General features: G+C 40.1%; 1 protein-coding gene across 1 annotated transcript; it reads right to left on the reverse strand.

Moving 5' to 3' along the window:
• Positions 1-37: 37 nt before the first annotated feature.
• Positions 38-18808, reverse strand: LOC113149515 (mitogen-activated protein kinase-binding protein 1-like). Its single transcript, XM_026341691.1, has 33 exons — positions 18558-18808; positions 17671-17762; positions 16229-16291; positions 16061-16118; positions 14831-15001; positions 14435-14572; positions 13640-13822; positions 12779-12939; positions 12234-12423; positions 11593-11736; positions 11314-11501; positions 11097-11188; positions 10859-10984; positions 10229-10299; positions 8877-8998; positions 8715-8790; positions 8519-8630; positions 8304-8367; positions 7788-7898; positions 7511-7668; positions 7310-7347; positions 6982-7176; positions 6693-6844; positions 6408-6547; positions 5565-5741; positions 5311-5377; positions 4403-4555; positions 3864-4021; positions 2919-3533; positions 2701-2788; positions 2475-2563; positions 1503-1591; positions 38-861 (listed from the first exon to the last, which is right to left on the reverse strand). The coding sequence occupies exons 1-33, from the start codon at positions 18654-18656 to the stop codon at positions 622-624; spliced, it is 4620 nt and encodes a 1539-aa protein (XP_026197476.1). The 5' UTR covers positions 18657-18808; the 3' UTR covers positions 38-621.
• Between the last annotated feature and the right edge of the window lie 215 nt (positions 18809-19023).

Consider the following 19023-nt stretch of genomic DNA (forward strand, 5'->3'; position numbering starts at 1 on the left):
TTTAGGTTTCAGATACTTTTTCAATGACTGACACTATAGGCACAAAAATATGAATTAAACAACACACAGCCGAATAACAGCAGCAAACATCTTTCCAGGTCCTTCACCTGAAACCTGCTGTGGACCTCATACCATTTAGTAATATCACCATTTAAATCCTCACACCTTAAATTCATTTCCTCTAACCTTCTACCTAAACATGCTCTTTCCTGATGACCCACTTTTTCTAGTGACATAAGAGGTGGTTTTGGCCCACAAGTAAAGACGGAGGCCAGTGTTCAACAGACGCCTAAATACAACCATACAGCTTAGCCAACTACATCTTTTCACTAGTTTTCTTGTAGCACCTTCACTGTCTCCCACTATTTACAGTTCATTAGACTTGTAAAATATGATTTGAAAAAGTGGAAATAAGGAAATAATATGATTTGAAAATAAGGCAACATTTTTAATACTTTCATATTCTTTTTTCAGTGCATAATAGTCAACATTCATCTTTTGCAACCTCTGCTTTCAGTCTATAAATAAAGTTACAAAAGATCTGTGTGCAAATAACACACGTGTGCATTTCACAGTACTAGTGTAGGTGCATGTGTCCGTCTGTCTTCTTAGTCCATCTCATCAGGTCTTGGTATCTAGTCTCCTCTCCACAGACTTCAGCAGCAGCTCAGCATACTGCTCCAGCAGATCCATGGCCTTCTCTCCCTCATGTTTGACCCCCTGCTTCACTAGGGGCCCTTCATACTGTGATGTGGGGGGAGGCAGAGAGTTCAGCTCACTCTTAATCGCGAACAGGGCCTCAGACAAGATTCCCCTCATCTGCTCTTGATCTTCTCCGGGCTGTTGGCTGCTTTGCAGCACCTGGTTTAAATGAACACATACATATATAATCAGGGTCACAAGTGAGACAAACAGCTTTTCCCCTTTTCATCTGTTCATCAGATCATTCACGCAACACTCCACCGAACCAAGTTAATCAAACAGTAGAATGTACAAACACTTAACAGGCTTCATCTACTCAATTTATGTCTGTTATTTGTAGACAAATATTCAGTTTAGTTTAATCAATTAATCTTTTGTTATAAATAGGCTACATGTGTCAATTTGTCAATGAACAAAAAACTGTTGAAAAATTGTTGAACTGTTCAAGACATCCTAAGACATCTCTAAGTTGCTTGTCTCCTTCCAACAGTTAAATACTTACTCGCTTTACTAACAAATGAGTTAAAGAATTAATTCAAATTCATATTAGTTAAAAAAAAAGCTGTGATGTTAATGTAGAAAATTTTAAATGGTGAATAATAATGGCTACTACTAGCATAAACATTTTATAACAAGAGTAGCATATGAATGAACAGCAATTTCTCAATATGACTTCTTATCTCTAACAGTCTTTTATCACTTGTAAGTAGCCTTAAAAATAGTATAGATAAAAGAGTCTGCCAAATGACTAAATGTAATGTAAATGTTATCTTCCACTGTCTTTCCTTTATCTCACTGACCGTCGTGTATAGCAGGATGGTTTTCCTCAGACTATTGTGTAGCTCAGTAACAGCCTGCCTACAAGTTTCCAAGGTGATAGAGTGATCTGCTGAGAGAGAGAGAGAGATTTGTTCAAGTATACCACAGCACGCAGCAAATCACAAATGTGTGTGCACAAAGGCGCACATACAATACTGTATAAACACACAAACACACTCTGAGGCAAGTGAAGAAGGTGCACAGTAAATATTGAGCAAAAGGTTGAACAGCATTAAAAGAAAAAAAAAGAATAGACTTGGTAGCAGAAAAGAAACTATAAGAAAAAAAATACGGGGAGGCTGTTGTACAAATCCAGAGAGTAGGGGCTGTGAAGCTGAGAAAATGATTTCACAGTTTATATCCTCCAGCAAAACATAGTCGTAGGAACAAATGTTGACTGGATATCACTTAATGGCATTTAGGGTTTACTATGTTTTCAAAGTGAAATTAAATCTGTTGCCTCTGTGATGCAGTTACCGTATCATCCACAAAACTGCAGGCACAGAAGCGTGAAGAGCAGGATGAAGACACTACTTAAGGATTCACCTCAGCATTTGAACTCTTATTAGATACCTGAGGAAAATAATCTGCAGTGGCACTAAAGTTGCCTGTGGCATAATGGTAAATAATAGTCTTTAAATGTAATATCATAACGGAGCATTAATACATTCATTGCATTGTTCTGTAATCTCTCTGCTAGATTAAGTTATAAAATATCCAAACTTCCTACCCTCACACATCTGTAAAATTTATCACCCTGGAAGGAAGGTTTAGGAAGTGAATCAAAATCTGACAACATGGTCACCGAGACAGACGGAGGGACATGAGACAGACAAGCAGACTGACAGACCAGCTGGAAGGCAGATAACAGCTGAACTGTGAAGAGATGCAGTGATGAAGAAGAGGAGCGATAGCAATGGACAGGTTAATAAAGGAGTTCTGGGAGCTCAGACCTGGCTTGGGGTCAGCACTTGTTGTGTGGGTCTGCTCAGGCACCAGAGGGCACTCTGTAGCTATAGCCACCTGTCCTGCCTCCTTGGCACTGTGAAGAAATGAGTTCAGTCAGACAGGTTCTGATGGTGAATATTGAAAAAAATTATAGAAATAGCAGATATATTCTATAAATTATGCTTAAACTCTCATAAATGAAGTAGTAATGATAGTGAGATAAAACTCTACCTCTCTGAAACCGAGCTTCTTCTCCTCTCCGTTTGTACTAAACTTGGCATAGATGTATCCAGACCCAGAGACAAATGTCTACACAATACTGAAGAAAAGAAAATACACATGGATTCACACATATAACTAGGGACTGTGTCTTCTCACTGTGTGTGTGTAGCATATTTCAGTACACTGACAGTATTATATGACTAGTATTATCTGGCTAGCTGTCTAACCTCTGTTTCCTGAAGTTCCACATCCAGGTTCAATTGTAGGTGAAGTAGCCCCTGCAGAGGCCCCAGACCAACTTGAGCTGTGCTTCACCTCCAAGCAGAGGCTGCGGCGGGAGCTCAGAGGCTGCTTGGGAAGCGGGATACGAGAGGGGGGGATGTTCTGGGCGAAATGAATGGATGCAATTGAGGCTTTGCGATTAGGTGAAGCAGCGGAGAGATTGTTTGATGAAAGACGTGACAAAGGGGGAGAAGCTGATGGAGGCGAAACAGTGACTACAGGTAAACTGAGCATAGGAGGCTCAACCTGTATTTCCCCAGATGAAATCCTGCGACTGGAAAAGGAAGGGGAGCGAGGAGGACTGCCCATGTGGATATCATCTCCCATAGAGACAGAGCGGCTGCATTTGGCCGCGGAACTGGCTGTGGGGTTCATGTATGAGTGCTGAGACCTGAGTTTGGGGCTCTCCCATGGCAGGGGAGACTGGGGTGATTTTGGGGACCCAGATGAGTTTGAGGATGATTGGAAGGCAGGCCTGTGAGTGTCGCAGTCCAGAAACAGCTGCTGAGCTCTTTTGCGCAACTCCCTTTGGTCACTATAGGGCACGGGGGAATAAAGAGCTGACGAAAGGATGAGAAAGCAGACATTATTGTGAGTAGTTGTGATGAACAACAATGAAAGCACATTAAATTATATATGCTAAGTTGTTATGACCTAACTTTGATTGCTTCAAAATAATACTATCAAGTGACAGTTACCTAAATTGACTCATTTGTATAATTGAAAGAAAACGGGAAATAGGCTTTGCAAAACACACTCTTGAGGCAATTTAACTGTTCCACATCCTACACCTAACCTAGCAGAGCTAATGCAGCTTATTATAAAACTGATATTAGAGAGTCAGTAGAAAATATATACTTATAAAAGCTTGAAATGACAATGAAACATACCATTTGAGGCCAGGTTCTGGGCAGAGTGTGATTTCTGTAAACGTGTCGCTGTGTCCTGTAGCAGTGGAGCTCTCGAAAGAGAGTTGGACGACCTCCACAGGTTAGACCATGACGTCTTCTTCTTCTTCTGTGGTATTAGTGGAGGAGTAGAGTCTGTCCTGTGTAGATGGAACACAGCGGTTTTAACATCACTTCAAGCACAAACATAAAACAACTCATTTGAATCATTTTGTGTAATACATTTGCACGTGCACTGTTACTTTAAATGAGAATTTACCCATTTCCATTATTAATATGTCAGTAAGAGCATGATTTAAAAATGTACTTGTTATAAATAGTGTTAAAATGTGTAAACATCGTATGACCCCAGAAAGCCATTATTGGCCCACTGCATTCCTTTCATTTATTTATGCACACACAAAACCCTTTGTGCTTTTTGAACTTATACATTTATGATTCATTAATCCAGAGCTGCCAGAACAGCACTTGTCTAAAAATAAACCCCTTGTAGTTTCTTGTGTGTGTTTTTTCTTTCTTACTTTTGATCCTCAATCCTTCTTGGGGACATAGGACTCCTTTCTATTGTTCTGCTCTGGCCATCTTCCATCAGGGGCCGTACTTTTGACACTGGGGGTTTAATAAAGTGGGGGTCTTGTTCTTTTCCATGCACTTTAGCAAACGGAGGCACCCAGCTACAATGTGTACAGACATAACATTATTTAATTAGCTGAAGGAATATTTGACATTGGCGTAAATACGCTTATTTAATTTCTTGCCGATGCTGAAATGTTGAATGTTACCACACTCGAATATGGTACATATGAGATTACATCTGGTAGATAGTTAGCTTTGGTTTGGTGGCTCATATTCCAATATAATGCCACAAACTGTGGTAGCTATCACTAAAACTGCAAAGCAGAAGAAACAGCTAGCTCAAGTGTTAATTGATAATAGGCTGCTTTACATGGGCTTTTCTGTTGGACTAGTGTTTGGCCAGGAGCAATTGCCAGGCAACCAGCCAGGACTTCATTACTAAACTAGCACTAGTAGGCAGATTTTGTTACCTTTGAATGCTAATTTGGATTCTGGCTGTAGCTTCCCATTTACTGTACAGGATGGACATCAATACCACCAAGTGTTTTTTTGATTTTCTCAATCTGTTTTCAAAAACACTTAACCATTTCTTAAACTATTCATAGTAAAATGTCTTGCTGCACATTTGAAACATTCTGTCACCCCCGTGTTAAAATAAATGATCCCTCAATAAAAAGGTAACAACTAGAAAGGATAAAGAATGGTGTACACACCCACACACAGAGTTACTCAGAGATACTTCACAATGCCTTTTTAAACTGACAACTTAGATAGATGAGGAAGGCACACAATATCCACATGGGTTTGTAATTATAGCTTTGAGTGCACATTGGTCTGAAATGGTCAGCAGTACCTGTTATTATGTCCTCTGGCCAGGAAGCGAGAAGACATACTGAGCCTTGGGACTCTGCTCTGCTCAGCTGTGGACGGACATCATGAGTTAGAAAAAAACAACAACAAAAAAGGAAAATGGAGAAACTGGCAGAGAGAGAAGAAAAACAGCCACTGATACAGAGAAATAGAAACAGGAACTCTGCTGGGTTACCAGACTAATCGATATTGTGTGTGTGAGTGTCTGTATTTACACGTGTGTTTGCCCTTTCCTACCTATGCTGGAGCTTACTACCAAAGTCTCAAAGTTGTGCTTGAGAAAATCCTCTTGACTGCAGTCACCAGTGTCAGTTACTGTCCTCAGAGCCTCGTCCATACTTGTCATTTCTGGCTTTTGCTCCTCCTCATCAGTCTCTTCATTCTCTTCATCAGAGCTGTCCACATTTAGAGGGTCTGAATGTGAAAGAACAAGCTGAAGCAAATTTGACAGGGAAAATCCTTAAGCAAACCCTCCTTGACCTTGGTATGACTACTGCATAGAGCAGGTAGGTACCACATAATCCTTAACAAATGACCAGTCAGAAACCAGCTTATGTGGTAGTATTATCTGATATATTTCTATCAGGTCTGAAACTAGAAAAATCCCAGCCTCTGTGTGCTCAAATCCCTCTCTGTGGGTATCAGCTTTATGGCTTTCATGTACATTTTAGCTTTTCATTTTCAATCTGGCACTTGACATACTTTGAAAAGATATTTAAACCTCGAAACAGAAATATTCAAAGACAGAAGTAGAATCTAAATTTCAGATAGAAATTCTTAAATAGAGGATACTGTATGTATAATTTTACAGTTCGGTTTCACTATACTATTGATCTGCTTGCAAGATGTAGCAACAAAGTCACTATGTGTAATCTTTTGTATGACTGTATTTTCTGATACGAACAGTAGGAGGTGCTAAAGTTAGAAATAAGCTTTTAATGCTAGTCCTCACTGTTGGCCTTGTGTTTCCAGTCAAGCAATAGTGAATTAATAAATGAAATTCATCTTAATTGCACATTTCCTTACTGCTATTTTCTGTTACTTAGTCATGTTATTCCTGTAATCAGAGTAAACCCTCACCATCCAGGACATGATCAGGGCTGGACTCCCTGCTGTTGTAGTCCAGGGAGCAAGCACTGTCCGGACTGCAGCTGTCCTGGCTCTCACTGCGGATCCCTCGTCCTTGTATCCTGCAGTCCTGCTCCTTCACCATGTAATCACTGATGTAGAAAATCACAGGGAGGTGGAAACAATGATGAACAGGGGTAGTGAGGGAAACATTAAATCAAGAACAGAAAAGCACTTGTTCTTTTCAATGTCACTGTCATAACTTGGGTAAAGTGTAGGTAAAAAGCAGGGATTTACCTGCTCTGTACACACGTGTTGTCATTGTTTGCCTCGGGGTACAGCACAGCTCTGTCGGTACCCTGAATGCCCTTGGATGGGTGTGAGGACAACCAGTCACTGTGTGTCCAGGACCGATGCATCTTAGCTCTCTCCTCTTCCAACTGCTGCTGCTGCACAAAACAAAAAAAGAAAAAACAAAACAGAAAAGATTAGTGTGTAGATGATGACTTGCAGAAGTCAACTTCTCTTTATTTAGAAATACTGACAGTTGTCACTTCCTTTCTGTTAGACAGATGTCTATGCATACCATTTGTTCCTGAAGGCTGTATGTACTCAGTCTGTCTTTGCCATGTGGGAAGCAGTTTTTCTTTTGAGCAAAGGAGTCCAGCTGCCTCAGGTCAAGCAGGGATTTAACCATCAGCTCCAGAGAGCACATACGATGAGACCAACGCCTTCGAGGACGTTTAGCAGAGTTAGGGGTGACCTGGCTGATGACTCCATGCTGCAATAAAATATTTTAATTAAGTAATGTCAACACATTTATTGCATCAAGAAATGAATGAAAAAGCACTTCTAATTTAATTTCATTAAAACTCTATTTTTGTACCCTTTTTATTATTAAATGTAACCTCTACCTTTGTCAGTTCCCAGTCCTGTCCTTCATCTGAGCCTGCTGTTGTATGAAAGAGCACAAAAAGAAGCGGAATAATTACAGATATCATCTCTAATTCAGCTGCACACTCAAAGACAGGTTTAATGTCAGGGACAAAGCAGCAGAACAAATGCACACAAACATAGCTGCTATAGGATGTTCCTGTAGCATTATGTGGATATACCTGTGTCTTCCTCTCCGTGGCTGCTGTCAGAGGAAGTATTGGTTTCAATGTCTCCATGCTCATTGGGGTCACTGTTCTCTGCTCTGTCTTCTTCATCAAGCTCATGGTCGCTGTCTGAGGACAAACCACCTAGAGTGGGGGCGCTGTACAACTCCCGCCTGAAGAGGGTCATACAAGATGATGAGTATTCTGGCATTATGCATAGGTGGCCTGTAATCAGCTCTGAATTTTAATAATGAATGCAATCATTGAGATCCTTGGTGGTGTTTGTCATCACCTCAGACCAGAGGTCTTGCAGGTTGGTGTGTCAGGGTTTTGTCGGAGTTGGCAAAGCCTCTCCCTCATGCTGATTGTCAGTTCTGGAGCCAGTCGCCACACAAAGATACAGCTAGGAGACAAAAGCATTCAGGCATTAAAAATTCATCATTTCATTTCAGCATTACTGTTGAGGTAACTGTCTGCAAACACATAACCCCACTCATTTCCTCTAGCAGAAGAGGATAAGTTCAATTTGGTTGCTGCTCTCATCCTGGTTGTGTTCCTAATTTTATTCTAGTGCACAGGTTAGTACTGAAATAAAGCATATTTTGAAATATTTTTGGATTTCTCATTGTCTATCTCATACAGTACATAACTAATACTTGGGTTATTTTTTCATTAACAAAAGTTTATTTATTGACTTTTAAAACAGATTATTGATATGCAGTATTGTATGTCACGCTTTAGAGGAAACTTAAGTTAATCACAAGGCAAAAAAGGAAAAGGTTCAATTACACATATTTTACTGTCTCACCTGTCACCTGATACAGAAATCAAATGCTTGCAGTCACTAGTAAACTTCATCCCAGTGACAATCTCTGCAAAACAAAAAAGATAAATCATTATTTATTTTACACTCTCTGACAATGGTGAGATCATATTGCCTACTGCTATGAGTGACATTTAGTCACTGCTAGGTTTGGCTACATGCAGTATGTGTATGTGAGGTGTAGGCATATGTTCTGTTACCTGAGTGTCCAAATATGGTGGCAACACATTCTCCAGAGTAGAAGTCAAAAATGCTGATGTTTTTATCTGAGCAGCTGGTGGCCACATATTGACCTGAAGGATCGATCTGCACCTGCAAAAAACATAACGTTCTATTATATAAATGGTATATGAAGAAGGAAACTGCTTGTGGACTGGGGAGGGTGGAGAAAGATACCCTTAGCAGACTGCCATCTTCACTTATTGATCCTTTGTAGAGTTTTTTCTGTTCGCCACTGCTGATGTCAAAAATCCTGCAGCCAGAACAAAAAGAAGAATTTGTTTCATGATTCCTTGCCAACCTTCTTCACTAAGGCATAAGGCATGCCCACACGCTCACCTGATGCAGCGGTCTTGGCAGGCAACAGCAGCATACTTGCAGGTAGGGTCAACACCCATGTCATACAGTGTAGTCTTCCTCACTTTATGATGGGAACGTCTGAACTCGGTCCCCCTGTCAGTCTGCAATCCAAAAAGAAACCATGTCAGGAAGGTGCAGAGAATGAAAGCTGCTGTAGCTCTGTAGCTTTGGTATGAGATAGAAAGGTGCTAAATAAAACTTTTGGAAGAAACTAGACATTAAAACCACTTTAGCTGTATTGTTGACCTAACTGTGCAGAAGCTTTAGTTGAGATATTCCACCTTAATGAACTTTAACCTCTACAATGTGCAGGTCTGACAAATTTTCTCTCTGTCTGCCTCCAAAGGTTTTGTGTATACGTAAAAATTTGGCTTCTGCAGTTATTTGCAGTAGGTCTATTAAGAATCCTTGAAAACACAGGGCATGCTAGCAGACAGTATTGAAGATGCTCATTTAAATTCTGCAGAGAGCACAGACATGTCACAACAAGTTTCTAAAATGAGCACTCCATGAATGTCTGGATGCTGAGAAGTTTTACTCTTGACTAACAAGCTATTGTTTATTGTGCTCCACAAAACGTAATGTTTAAGAAGATTGTTTTAACTTATGCAACTATAACCAAACAGAAAAGTGCCCCAGTAACCCAGCAGCAAATCCAGTCTTAAATATCTGTATGTGGCAAAGTTATGTGAACCCATTCCTTCAGTACCTAGTGTGACCCCTTTCTGCAGTAATAACCTTAACTGTTAGCGTTAACGGTTTTCGCTAATGATTATCAGCCCTGCATATCAGCTGATAAATAGGATTGGATTTTAGCCCGTTCCACCTTACAGAACAGCTCCAAACTCAGGGATGTTGGTTGGCTTTCATTTACAAACTGCCTGCTTCAGGTCTTAGGTTCAGAGCATTGACTCAACCATTTCAAAACATTACATTTGCTCAATTTTACCTATTCTTTAAAAGAATGAATTATGTAATTTTTGAATGAGGGAAACCTCATCATCATCATCAATGATAGCAAGCTGTGCCCAAATCATGATAACGGTACAACTATATATCACAAATGTGACAACGTGATCTTATGCTGGAATGCAACATTTGCTTGTTGTCACACTTAATGCTGAGAGCTGACCCTGTATTGTCAAGATCAGACTTAATACAGTGAAGATCTGTCTTTAAATAAGGCCGGACCTCCCAGAAACCTTAACCCTGACTATTACACGATTGACTGAAACACCTGACTCTGATTTCCCATTCAAATGAACTCATGCTACTAGAGGTTCACAAAGATGGGAACCAATAGTACTGACTCATGCTCATTCATGTCTTACCTTGTGTGCAGTCTGGAAATAGATACTCTTGTCTGCTCCACAGCTGATCATCCTCACCTTGTTGTCATTGGCTGACGATCAAAAATAATAAATATAATATAAATAAACACAATGACCTTCTAAAATTCTTACTTAATTGCCTGATATTACTAGTTTTTTCAAATTTCTAATCCAAGCAATCTAGTGGAATACATGATGTACTAAAAGCTTCAAGAGTTTAAATGACGTCATTGATGTAAATGTGTTAATGGGCAACTTCACCAATGTATACAGTATTCTACATTTTCAAATTTTCAATTGGAGGAGTTTTACAGTTAGAAGCAGGGAAGTCAGAGAGAAATTTAAAACCATTCATTAACATGTACAAACCTCAAACTAGATCCAAAGAAGCAAGTTGAAACATTAATAAAGTCACCCTTAGTACTAAGAGCAAGTGCAAAAAATAAAAATGTAAAAACCAGAAAAGCTCATAACAACCTGACTACACTTGTATAGTCGCCATATATTATTTAAACAAGCAGTGCTGCGAATAAAATAAAATAAGGGCTTTGTGTTGGACTGAATGGAGATGAAAACAAGGATTAAGAGAAGATTAGCTGTCAGATGTTGACAATGTCTCAAGTGGCTCACCAGCAAAGCGGACAGCTGTTATGGATGAAGAGTGATCGTCGAGTGTCTGTACCAGACTGTAGTCATCCTCAGCATCCAAGACATGGATGAGACGGTCCCTGCTGGCTGTGGCCAGCAGCTTAAGACCTGACAGTAATAAGAAGATTTGAACATTTAACATATACACAGCCATACACAGATGGCCAACAAGCATATTGTCATTATGTTCAGTAGCACAGTCTCATGTGCGCCCACTGACCTGTTTCTGGTTTACTGTACTCAAGACAGAGTATCTCAGCATCATGGGCCTCTACTTTGAGAATCTCCTTCATGCTGGTGAGGTCATGAACCCTATAGGTAATACAAAGATAGAGGAGTTTTGGGAGTGGAGTGGAGGTGACCTGAATTTAATCACACTTATCAGAGAGCCCTGGGAATCAAACTCTGCACAATGAGTTTGAACATTTTAGTCCCACCTCAGCATTCCATTGCGATCGCCAGATGCCAGGTGTTTGCCGTCTGGACTAATACAGATAGTCCTGATGCCTGTCCTTACTTCTGCTGTCTGTCCATCTCCTGATCTGTCTGAATTTATAGCTGTCTTACATTCTTGATCCAGTAAGGAACTAGTGTTTCCATCAATGTAGATTATATTCAGGAGATCCTGCAAAGCAGCAATAGACAGAAATTGAAGTGAGATTTTTTAGATATCAATATAAGACCTGAACACATACATATATAAAATCCAAACTCACGCTGCTGATGATGTTCTGAGAATGACTATATATCTGTGTCTGATCCTCAATGCGCCACAGTCTAATGGTGTTATCAGCTGAGCAACTAATGAATGCACCTGATGACAAGCTGGCATCAATGTCCCCAGGAGCATCTGGAAACATCTGAGGCAGGACAAAAGACAAGATCAACATGCAAAAACTACACACAATGGCAACCACATGTTTGCCCTGTCCTGTCAGAATTTCTACTCAAAAGGCTATATTCTGCAGTTTGTATACATGGGCTCTATAGCCTTTCATTGATAATCATCATTAGCAAATGAAAACCTGTCAAATAAAAAAGAAAAGCATGGAGCCGGAAGTCAAACTAAAGTAGGGCAAATACATTCGAAGATACTTGAGCACATAATATTAATATCTGCCATATAAATCGCAATCAACAAAGAAAACCATAATATAAATATCCATTAGTGGGCCCCAATGTGGTTCAGAATTCTGTATTAATCATTGCTCTAGCAACAAATCAATAACCTAGTCAATACACTGTTATTATTACCTCACTTCCGAATCAGGGGCTGGTTTGAAATACACTGTATGTTTCACAGCTCTTAAAGAGCATTCACTCATTTACTTCCTCTAGCCTACAAGTATATATTTACCTCTAGGTCCCAGACACAGGCAGCATGGAAGAGAACAGAGTGCACCTTCCCCACCCTCTTGACATCCCTCACATCCCACACATAAAGACTGTGGTCATTATATACACAGCTGAGCCAGCGAGTGATGGGGTCATAGGTAACGGCAATGGCATCTGGGTATCGGGTGTCGATCTTGGTGGAAAACAGGTCGCTGATGGAATAGAGATTAGAATACATTTTCAAAGATTAAGGAATAACTCGGAAGGGGAGGGTGGGATGGAAAGGGGTAAATTGAGGGCTAGAGATTTGATTGGGAAATCACAGAGACAGTATAGAAAATGTACCACTGAACTGCTTTCCTTGCTTTTAGGCCAATGCAGTAATAAAATGTATATACAAATACAAAAATCACAATTACATCAACCCAAAAGCTTTGGTCCACCAGAGAAATGCCCACACTGCCAGATTACCAGTCCAGGCCTGGAAGCACTATAAATAGAGTGTACTTGATCCTGTGGTGGATCACTGCCAGGGAACGGCTGTGTTACTTCTGAGCTCTTCCTCACCTGGCCATAGTGATGGCTGAGACGTCACAACTGAGGTGGTGCGGCCGTGGCAGTGTGCAGACAAAGTGAAGGTCAACGGGGCTGAAGGCCCGCACTGTTCCATCAGCACAGCCACAGAAGATCATATCCTCAGATAGAGACAGAGACTGGGCCATGCTCGTCTACAAAGCAAGACATCATACAACATCAGCTCATTATCACAGCTCTGGAATTTGCAGATAACCCTTGCGAAGCATGGAAATCAGTTGACAATAATGTAACAGATAACAAAGTGGTAGGTAAACTGTGACCTCGCTACAAAGAGTCGCCAGTATAAATGCTGTTTTTTTTTTACAGTAAAATCCTATCCTGTTGAGGATGATCCAAGAATACGGCAAATTCTTCCCTGCAATCAAAATGAGTGTAGGTGAGATAACTGCTGTCTTGTCTGTCAGTGATGATAATGGTTACAGAAGGCTGCAGTGGAATATAAATGTGTCCTCATTGGAATACTTCCAAATCCATTCTGTAAGTCATCAATGTTGCTAATCTGTCTCTGATCTTCTGACAGATGGCAGGAGTCACACACCTTGATCTTCACCTCTTGATCAAACACTTGGACACTGACCGTAAGCATTATTAGTTGTACAGCAACCAGAACCAATGCAATGGCTGATGATTTTTTAAACACACATATACTGATTCATTAAAATCAGAGCACTGCTGTGTATCAGCTAACTTAAATAATGTGAATGACATGAGTGACACAGCACAATCAGTAACAACCATACCACTCTGATATGGATGTAGTTTTTCAAACAGCAGTAGTTAAACAGCACAAACAAGCCCTTATGTTTTTTGGGTACATCCCCTGTCACTCACCTGTAGATCCACCCACTTGTCCAGCATCCTCTTGCTGTTGAACTCACACAGAAGGCCAGAAGAGGTGATGCAGAAGGTAGATTCAGATTTAGAGCCCACCCCACAGGCCACATCACAGAAGAAGTTGTTCCTCAGCTCTCCCAGCAGCCCCGAGCGGCCCAGCAGAGGGACAGGAGCGCTGGCCTACATAGCACAGTGGAGTTAGGGTTAGCTGACAAAGCTCAGACTGTGGCGCTTATAGCTGGATACTGGTGGTATTCACACTTACAACTCAATTAATGATGTGTAAATCAACATTGCATCCCCAAACAATGTGTGTAGCTGTGAGATGTTTTAGTCTGTGTTATTTTTTAAATGAGTGTCTCTGTATGAAATTGAGATTTAAAGCTGAAAAGGCAATAAAATGGGAAGCTAAGAGTTTCACAATAATTTGTGGTTAGCATTATTTTTAGCATTATTTTCCTTTTTTTGTATTTGTGAACACCCGTGAAGACCATGTGAAGCTTTAATGATGAAGACACAGTGAAACTGAGATTTTGATAAATGAAACACATTCATGCATTTTTCTAGCTCGGACGATCTATAAAGGAGTGAAAAATCTTACGACTGTGTAAAAATGTTTGGCAGTAAAACTATTCTTCTGAAAAAGGAACAAAGAACTCCAAATTCAGGCAGTAACAAACCATACAGATAAAACACCAACAAGAAATCTAGACCAGCATGATGTAACCCAAAGGGGGACAATTCTCCAGTTCATCAGTTAATTATTATATTATATAAAGATGTGTTTGGTACCTTGCTAGCCTTGCAGTGATCTAGATACCAGAACTTGACATGTCTGTTCCCCACAGTAACAAAGTAGGTGCTGTCCTCAGAGAAAGACACGCCTGTCACCTTACTGGACACCTTGTTGGCCGCTACAACAGCATCTTTCTGCAAAAGAATAAATCAATGGGAAATAGATTTACTTAGATGGAACATTGAGTCCAGATATTGACATGCTAGTGTCAAAACTAGAGTCACCAGCCAGTTAGCTACGATTATCTCAGAATGAAAGCAAAGGACTAAAATAGCTCGCCAAAAAATGTAGATTGCACCAATGTAACAAATGTGATCTAGGGTTCTCCATGGTAAAAGAACATCAGTCTTGGCAAGAGTGGCTGTGGGCTACAAATACTGTGTGGAAAGTACCTTCCACGCCCAGACATTGACCATCATGTCATGTTGGTTTCCCACACTGACAATGTATTTGCCGTTGGGCGAGAAAGCCACACATGAGATCCCAAATTTGTGCTTCTGGAGCTCTGCCACCTGTTTTTGTTCTGCCACATCCCACAGTCTTACTGCTGGTAGATGGCCACTCTGGTGGAAAAGAAAAACAAATGTAAAGGAAAGAGTAAGTGACAATTAATTTACATAAGATCAAATAGGTAACTGTCATCTACTGGAGCAGGCTGCATGCAGCAGTCACCTGTCACGCCAGTTTATCTAGCACGCAAGAGATTATCCTCTCTGCCCTCTGTTAACTGTATATAGTTACTTGTCCCTCAACCTGCTGATATTATTCTACTCTGAGAGATCAAAAGGTCAGCAGGTGATTTGTGTACTCTCTTATTTTATGCTGGTAGAAAGACATTAATATCAGAGTTAAGTGAGAGGAAAGGCAACCTGAAGGACAATGAGAATGGATAACATTCAACTAAAGCTAGAGCTACATATGGAAGAAAAAGACAGAAACCAGAAGAAAGAAAAAAGAAAGCTTATGTACTGTCAGCCTGTTCTTTATGCAAAATAGCAACTGTTTGGTTCTGATCAGATCATTCAATCAGCAATATCTTAAACTCTATCAAATCCCCACCAGAGCTTTGATGTTCTCAGCTTTAATCACCGAAACATTTAGAAAACTAGTAATACTACTAGTACATTACTATAATATCAACACTCTCACTGGAAGATTGACCAGTAACTGTGAAAATCTAATAGATTTTTTTAATTGATTCGTGCTCTGGTGTCATTTTCATAAATGCAAATAATAACGGTGGGAGTCTATAAAATGTGGCTTGGTTCCTTATAAATGGTGGAAGAGCCAATAAACAACTTATCCTCTGCATGTTTGGTCTTTTGAACTTCGATCTCTGCTGTCATAGCAACAACTGCGGGCTCATCCACTTACACGGAGAAGTCTTTAATCGGCTTTGATTGGCTGGGGGAGGATTAAGATGCATGTTGTGTTCAGGCACACGTTGTAACTACAACAAAACTGAACCCAGACACTTGACTGACAAGAGATGTTAAAGCTGGGCCCTTTAAACAGTTTAAATATGGGGAATGATCACTAACTACCATAAGAAAAAGCTCAATACCAGAAAATGTGACAAAACAACAACAGAAACAAAGACTGAGAAAATTAACAAGACTCACTTCTCCTGTGACCAAGTATTTTCCATCGGGGGAAAAAGACAATGCTGTGATGGTTTTTCTGCGGAAATTCAAGAGACAGACAAAGACAGGTCCTTGTGGACGATGTTCTTGTTGACTATGAGTGTAATGTTGTCCTGTTTTAAATGCAGGTTGTGTTTATGATCTTACCTGGAGGTGTTGATTAAGTGGTGCTGTCTGTTCTTTTTGGGGTTCAGCAACACTACCACACATCTACAAAAGGAAAGAACAGCAGACAATAATCCACATAAAAAGGCCTGTGTGCGTTGTAAAAGCTGTGCACTGCTACTTATTAGCTTTTTTCCAAATTTAAGAATAAACCCTCATTTTACAGTGCACATCTGTAAGAGGAAGCAGACGTGCTAGCTGACTCCACACTTTGACCTTACAGATATTCAAACTCTGGTGAAAAACAGGAATCCACAGAAACAAGTGCAGCATTAATCTAATACAGAAGCAACCCTGAATTTACTAATGTTTGTTAATCAGTAATTAAATTATACCTAGAGAGGGAAGAAGGACTTCAGCACTTTGAAGGAAAGATGACATGAAACTAGCTTGAAGATGCTTACTGTTAACTAATGTTGGTTAGCTTTGATAGTCACCAAACAATACGCTATTAAACAAACTAAATAACCACTTTAATCAGCTGTAATTAGAGTTTTATGTAGGCAGATTTATCAACGTTATATAAGAATAACACTAGACTAACGCTAGCTGTTTCGCTATTTCCGGTGTTTATGCTAAACGGGCTAAGCTAATGCTAAGTCACTAACTTGTTGACAGCGCTTTAAACCTACACTAACAGGAAAGTGCAGTGTTTCCAAAAGTCATGAACTATAGCAGTTCAGAAGAAAATACGCATTATAATATACAGACTATATAGAAAAAATACAACCTTAAAATGTTAAACGCAGGCATTACCCACCATTGTAGACTAGCATAGGATGCACTCAATGATATGAACGCTGCAAAGTAGAAATCTTGTCCAGCTTCATGAAGTGTTTATATTATTATTAGTATTATGCAAACCATCATTCCTCTTTTATCTAAGTGCTAATTTCCATATTCAAATAATCACCTTGTTTCCATCATTACATCCTGCACAAGTCAATACTATCAAGCTTGCAGAACCAGATTCACACAGACTCATGCATCATGTAGTCTGTGCACCTACAGTATGTTACTGCTGCTCTCACATCAAACAAACACCCTGAACAACACTGTAAACAGCTCTAACTGTCCTCTGTTTTTCTAATTTTTAGATTCTGCATTGAGGACGTTGACATGGTGAGTGTCCCTGTTAGCACAGATTTAATAACAATAGGATACTCAACGCTCCATACACCATCCTCCATGAAGATATCATAATAAGAGGGCTTTGGAGCTCTGTGATGAGAAAGGTCACAGAGCTGTTCTCCTCTATGAGATAGAACAGAGATACCACAAACACACAGACATTTGCACACTGAAAATCGGCGGGAGGAAGCTATGATAAGGAAGCTGCACTTGAATGGATAATACTGATAAGTCAAAGGTCAGATGTTGAGATAATGATGCACAAATGGCCTCTCTGTTAGTAAGACTCTTACCCTGCAGGGTAGGCTACAAGTCCAGATCGGGGGTCACAGGCCAGACCGCTGTTTCCTGAAGCTGTGATTCCCAGCACCTTCTCCAAAGTCACCTGTAGAGAGGTGGGTGAGCGTTAAAGAAGAGATAAATACAGCTTCAACCAGCAGTGATGTAGCTAAACACTACTGTTAATGAATCAAAGACAGTAATATGTTGTTGTTTGGTCATAGCATGGGAAAACAGGTGGATAAATGGATGTCACTACTTTGGCTCAAATAGCACAAAGTATGCTCTAATTTAAAGGCTATATCTAAAACAGAGACTTTCTTGTCACTTTACAAAGAAACAATAACTTTGGAGTTCAATGAGCCCATTTCTTGGTGCGTTCTTTAACAGAGGCTTATGTTCAATATTATCTCAGTGATAAATATGTGTCTTGCATTGACAATATTCACACACAGCAGGGGGCCTTTTAATTTCCTTGATTTCAGACAATAAACACAAAGCTTGAAACAAAACTATGTGATTATTATTATTGTCCTTTGAATTGCGAAAAGCTATTTAAAAAATCAGGATTAACCTGGTATTTAAACAGCGGGTGGTGTGTTGAGGACTTTTAAAGCAGCTGTAAGTGTCATTGATAAAGCTGAAGGAGCATGTAGCTCATAAAACATATTAGCACCAAACTAGTGTGAGCTTCTGGTTCTTGTACACTCAATTTATATTTTAGTCAGAATCTACGCTGAACTTTGATGCTTAAAAAATATTATTATGTTATTGGCCATTACTAAGAGATTAAATAGTTTCTATTAGGTCACCATGCAATTCCACTCATTTGCTATGATCCATAAATGCATCATAAATCTCAAACACTCTGAAGGAGGGAGATATGTTTGTATATGTTTACCCTGCCGGTGAACTTGTTGTTTCTGTCCTTCTTCTTGATCGAGGGCGAACGCAGCAAATTCCTGATGCGACTTTTGAATGTGAATCCATCTCCTGGCATATTGTTTCACAGCCTGGTCACACTGATCTGAGAAGTGCTGAAAAGTCCACCGTGACGAGCCAACATCCACCAAACCAAACCTCTCCACCGGAGACGACCTCTAGAGCTTCGGGACGTGGGACATGTGGACACGGATGGTCCGAGTGGGTCTGCTCTGCTCCTCTCTGCTCTGCTCTTTATTTCAGACTGATGTGTCCGCGTTTAGCAATGCAAAATAGAAAAAAGCTTCACGTCACTAGTCTGAACCTGCACCGACTGATTACATCAATGAGTGTTTTTGTTCTCTCTAATTGATTTAATAGGATTAGAGAGAGAGAGAGAGGCAATGTCAAAGCTGAATGGAGGAACTGTTGGGTTGTTGAGCTGC

The sequence above is a fragment of the Anabas testudineus genome, chromosome 24 (genome assembly GCF_900324465.2).
Source record: "Anabas testudineus chromosome 24, fAnaTes1.2, whole genome shotgun sequence".
NCBI lineage: Eukaryota > Metazoa > Chordata > Actinopteri > Anabantiformes > Anabantidae > Anabas > Anabas testudineus.

What these genes read in the sequence shown, in the direction of transcription:
- LOC113149515 (XM_026341691.1), bottom strand. Translation starts at nt 18,656, where the DNA reads ATGCCAGGAGATGGATTCACATTCAAAAGTCGCATCAGGAATTTGCTG. An exon ending in TGCCAAGACCGCTGCATCAG is followed by an intron (nt 8,791 to 8,876) that starts GTGAGCGTGTGG and finishes TTCTGGCTGCAG; the next exon opens with GATTTTTGACATCAGCAGTG. An exon ending in AACACGTGTGTACAGAGCAG is followed by an intron (nt 6,548 to 6,692) that starts GTAAATCCCTGC and finishes TTTCTACATCAG; the next exon opens with TGATTACATGGTGAAGGAGC.